Here is a 5407-nt window from a genome sequence, read left to right on the forward strand (position 1 = left end):
GGGAACATAAAATAAAACATTTTTTTTAATACTCACCTGATCTGATCCCCCGACAAGCGCAGCGTCCCGGCTCTCACGCTGTCATTATATGCATACAAAGCGTGCGGGTTACTATTTAAACCGGCGCGCTGTGTGCAGCTTCTGAGAAGATACGCTGTTAGCGTAGCGGGGAAGCCTGCTGCGCATTTTGCATCACTCCCGCTACGCTTATAGCGTATCTTCTCAGAAGCTGCACACAGCGCGCCGGTTTAAATAGTAACCCGCACGCTTTGTATGCATATAATGACAGCGTGAGAGCCGGGACGCTGCGCTTGTCGGGGGATCAGATCAGGTGAGTATTAAAAAAAATGTTTTATTTTATGTTCCCTGGAACATAAAATAATTAAACATTTAAAATTTTATTTTGCAAAATGTCACCTTACCTTAGCCTGGTGGTCAGTGGGGCTCCCTGGACCCTGGTTGTGGGGCCGCAGCTGCTCCATCCCTCTGCCGCCTTTCTGTACACTCCCAGCCAGTGGTGTAGCGAGTGTGGGGTGGGGGGCGCCTGCCCGGGCGCAGGGGAGACCTGACCGTGCGGCCGTCACCGCAGCTCCCGGTCAGACCGCCCGCATCAGACCCGGCTCTCTAATTGCCTGCTGCTCGCTCCTGAAGTGGGTTCTCTGGAGGCCCCCTGCGGGCGGCCCTCTACAGTGCCTGTTTAGGTGGAAGGCCCCCCCCAGGCTGAGGCCCCGGCCGCACCGGCGGTAGTTCCGCCACTGGTCACATGCTCCCCCATACGCAAAAGTACCGGGTAACTCAGTTGCTCCTGGCAGCTTAACGGAGCAGCGTGGAAGAGGAGAGAATGTATAAGAGGAGAGAGTGTATAGTGCTGGGGATGGGGAAGGATTTATTATTTATTTATTAGTGGTATGTCTATAGCGCCAACAATCTACACAGCACTTTACATAGTGCTCATTCACATCAGTCCCTGCCCTCAAGGAGCTTACAGTCTAAGGTCCCTATCATGCATGCATACAGGGCCAATTTAGAAAGGAGCCAATTAATCTTCCATGTTTGGAGTGTGGGAGGAAGCCGGAGTACCCGGAGGATATCTACGCAAGCCCAGGGAGAACATGCAAACTCCTTGCAGATAGTGTCCGGACCAGGATTTGAACCGGGGACCCTCAGTACTAACCACTAAGCCACTGTGCTACCCAGAAGCTGTTGTTTTGCCGTGCATGTACAAAGCACAGGTTGGCATGAATCCTTTTACTGTCATGGGCATAAGTACTATGTCCGTGGTCCCGGTGGCTGCAGATGCTGGGGAATTGGTTTATACTCCCTCAGCCAGCTGTCTGCTTTGCTGTGGAAGTAATGCATGTCAGCTGGAAAAGCAAACGCTTTTTAACCTGCCTGCTTAAAGGGCGCCTGTGCTGAGAGAATATGGAGAATACTCCCTCTAAAAATGCAGCTCTGACAGCAGAAGTCATTGAACAGAAACTGCCAGTTAATGACCTGACAATCACATTGGCAAATTTGGCTGACTGTCCTTTAAATGTACCAACCTTCATCGTGACACTGCGGGGACCATCTCCATTATTCTGAATAGGGTGAACCCCAAAACAAGGCATCAGAAAACCTGGATAGCTGTAAAATGAATGGAAACAATCAGCATACTTGTACAACAAAGAATTCACCAATAAAACACAATCTGTATGAATTCACCGTGAGGGCATTGGAGGTGTGGTGGACCTGGTATAATTATGATTCTCACTGATCATTGTGACTTGGCCGGAGTTTTGTTAGGGTTAGAAGAGACCATATGTGATCATTAAAGGAGAACTATGGGGTTAGGGCTTTTCCCCATAGTTCTCCTTAGGGTAACGGGAGGACACAAACTAGCGTCCTCCCGTCACCCAAAGCTCAGTATACCACGAGCTACAGCTCGCGGTATAGTGAGACGCCGCAGCTGGAACGGATCCCGACATTACTGTCTGGATCCACCCAGCTGCGTGAGTGACAGCTGGCTCTGCCTATCTAGAGGCAGAGCCAGCTGTAACCGCCCACTCCACAGTCCATTCCGCCAGTCAGCGCTGGAGGATCGGACACGGGAGGGGGGGATCCCTGCAGGGAGCCGTCACGGCTCTCTGCAAGGATAGATCGAGAAGTGAGCGAGCGCCGGTATGTGTTCGCTCACTTCCCGATCTACTGAGCCGACCTGTGACAGTTTCATTGTCACAGGTCGGCTCAGATTATGAGGCTGAGTGAAAATAACTCACCTCATAATTCTTCTTTAATACAAGGGAGGCTTTATCAGTATTGAGGGGCCATCCATACTACAAGTCAATTGCCCTACACGTTATCCAGCAATAAGAAGCACAGCATGAGGTAGGTCCATTCATTCTGAATAGGCTGGCAGCAGACCTTAATGCTGAACTCCAGGCAGGGCATAAAAGACACAAATGAATGCAGCTCTCATGGGACTTGTAGTTCCACCACAGTTGGAGTGCTGAGATTGCTCACCCCTGACCTACAATATAGAGATATCTGCACATTGCCTGGGACTGCTCTCCTTGGAATCAAAGCACTGCCAGTACTCAGCTGTACCCTCCTCATACCTTTCTGAAAGTCGAATAAGCCTTTCAAACTCTCTGCTGTGTTCTGTAACAGAAACCAGAGCTCGGACTCCTTCCTGACAAAACACAAAGTGATAAAAGTGTCGTTATTGTCTATTTGACTCCCAACATCAAATCACAGCTTTGCTTACCTTCCTGGATCTCTCCAGCATGTCCTCTGTGTCCTGGAAAAGGAAATATCAGTTGTTAGTTTTAGTGGTTTTATAAATACACAAAAAGAGGCGCACAGCGGGGTCCTCTGCTCTTATGGTTTATTTGATCAATTGTTACCTTGGAACAAACATTTGTGGAAAGGCTAAATTGGAAGAATGAATGAATGAATGAATGACAACAGGGATCAGCGGAAAGGAAAAACATCCCAGGTCACGGCACAAGAGAGAAATGTAGACAATGACGCGGAGAGGGATTTGTTCTCCTTTTAACTTCCTGACCGGTGAATTGGTCGGGTTCACAGGCCACGCCATTGTTTCAATGTTATTCTGGACTCATACAGAGCTCCTCGATTCCCATCACCAGGATATACCTTGAATTGTTAACATCACAGCTCTTAGCTTGCTAAACTATACCTTAAATGATCTCTCCTCTGTTCAGCAATAATTCAATATTCAAGCACAACTTCAGGCACAACTTATTTTTTCCAGTATTCAACAAAGTGAGTAATATATCATATGTCCAGTAATTATAATTGTTGTCTGTATCCTGCTTGGAGATATATCTCCTCATTTCCTGAAATAGTGACATCAGGACGAGAAATGAGAGGGTACAGAGCTCGTCAGGACAAAAAATGAGAAGGTACGGGTGTTACCGATACAAGAAATGAGCGGTTACAGGTGACACCAGGACAAGAAATGAGAAGGTACAAGTGACACCACTACAAGAAATGAGCGGTTACAGGTGACACCAGGACAAGAATTTAGAGAGTACAGGTGACACTACTAAAAGAAATGAGAAGGTACAAGTGACACCAGGACAAGAAATGAGAGAGTACAGGTGACACCACTAAAAGAAATGAGAAAGTACAAGTGACACCAGGACAAGAAATGTGAGGGTACAGGTGACACCACTAAAAGAAATGAGAAGGTACAAGTGACACCAGGACAAGAATTTAGAGAGTACAGGTGACACCACTATAAGAAATGAGAGGGTACAGGTGACACCAGGACAAGAAATGAGGGAGTACAGGTGACACCACTATAAAGAAATGAGAGGGTACAGGTGACTCCACTACAAGAAATGAGAGAGTACAGGTGACACTACTAAAAGAAATGAGAGGGTACAAGGAATTAGAGAGTACAGGTGACACCAGGACAAGGAATTAGAGAGTACAGGTGACACCAGGACAAAGAATTTGAGAGTACAGGTGACACCAGGACAAAGAATTTGAGAGTACAGGTGACACCAGGACAAGAAATTAGAGAGTACAGGTGACACCAGGACAAGGAATTAGAGAGTACAGGTGACACCAGGACAAGGAATTAGAGAGTACAGGTGACACCAGGACAAGGAATTAGAGAGTACAGGTGACAGCAGGACAAGAAATTAGAGAATTAGAGTACAGGTGAAACCAGGACAAGGAATTAGAGAGTACAGGTGAAACCAGGACAAGGAATTAGAGAGTACAGGTGACACCGGGACAAGAAAGAGTACAGGTGACACCGGGACAAGAAATTAGAGAATACATGTGACACCAGGACAAGGAATTAGAGAATACAGGTGACACCAGGACAAGGAATTAGAGAATACAGGTGACACCAGGACAAGAAATTAGAGAGTACAGGTGACACCGGGACAAGAAATTAGAGAGTACAGGTGACAGCAGGACAAGGAATTAGAGAGTACAGGTGACAGCAGGACAAGGAATTAGAGAGTACAGGTGACACCAGGACAAGGAATTAGAGGGTACAGGTGACACCAGGACAAGGAATTAGAGAGTACAGGTGACACCAGGACAAGGAATTAGAGAGTACAGGTGACACCAGGACAAGGAATTAGAGAGTACAGGTGACAGCAGGACAAGGAATTAGAGAGTACAGGTGACACCAGGACAAGGAATTAGAGAGTACAGGTGACACCAGGACAAGGAATTAGAGAGTACAGGTGACACCAGGACAAGGAATTAGAGGGTACAGGTGACACCAGGATAAGGAATTAGAGAATACAGGTGACACCAGGACAAGGAATTAGAGAATACAGGTGACACTAGGACAAGAACACAGAAAGAGAGAGAAAAGAAACCCCCACAACGTAAATGAAATATCCGCTTTGACTGCTGCCACATTAGAGGACATTGTCATGTAAGAGATTCCCGGGGATCTGACCACACACCTTACAGTATAATAGCACAAAGCTATTTATAAACATAAATCAGAACTTCAAATGCAAAATGTTCTCAAAACATTTCACAAAAGTGTTTAAGGGTTTAATTACAGGAAATCTGTCTTTAGAGACACATGTTGGCTGCCATGACAGACCTCTGCTTCTGACCATGTCCATTGCCTGGCTGTTATATGGACTCCCTTGTAATCACTGACCTGGAAAAGTATGCCGATTAGGACCGCTGACTTTACTAGAACTTTCCAGATCTTCATACTGACTACGGCTATTGTTTTTGATTTCACATCGGTGACACAGCAGGAAGTGAAAGGAAACCTGCCAAAAGTGGGGGAATTCCCCTGGATTCACACCTTTGCATTTTACCCTCAGATTCATTTTCCATTAAGTAAATAGAGAAGCTTTAAAACACGTCACCAAGCATTCATGTGTGTTGTCACAGGTGCTCAATGTGTGTTGTA

General features: G+C 46.5%; 1 protein-coding gene across 1 annotated transcript in view; it reads right to left on the minus strand.

The window, feature by feature from the left end:
- LOC108802447 (putative deoxyribonuclease tatdn3-A) overlaps positions 1-5203 on the minus strand; it is a 23932-nt gene extending 18729 nt beyond the window's left edge. Inside the window, exons 1-4 of the mRNA XM_018576223.1 lie at positions 5147-5203; positions 2747-2779; positions 2598-2671; positions 1545-1626 (exon numbers count right to left, since the gene is read on the minus strand). Of these exons, the coding sequence (XP_018431725.1) occupies positions 1545-1626; positions 2598-2671; positions 2747-2779; positions 5147-5203 (246 nt within the window). The remainder of the gene's footprint in view (positions 1-1544; positions 1627-2597; positions 2672-2746; positions 2780-5146) is intronic.
- Between the last annotated feature and the right edge of the window lie 204 nt (positions 5204-5407).

The sequence above is a fragment of the Nanorana parkeri genome, unplaced genomic scaffold, assembly GCF_000935625.1.
Source record: "Nanorana parkeri isolate BGI_ZX_2015 unplaced genomic scaffold, ASM93562v1 scaffold1, whole genome shotgun sequence".
Taxonomy (NCBI): Eukaryota; Metazoa; Chordata; class Amphibia; order Anura; family Dicroglossidae; genus Nanorana; species Nanorana parkeri.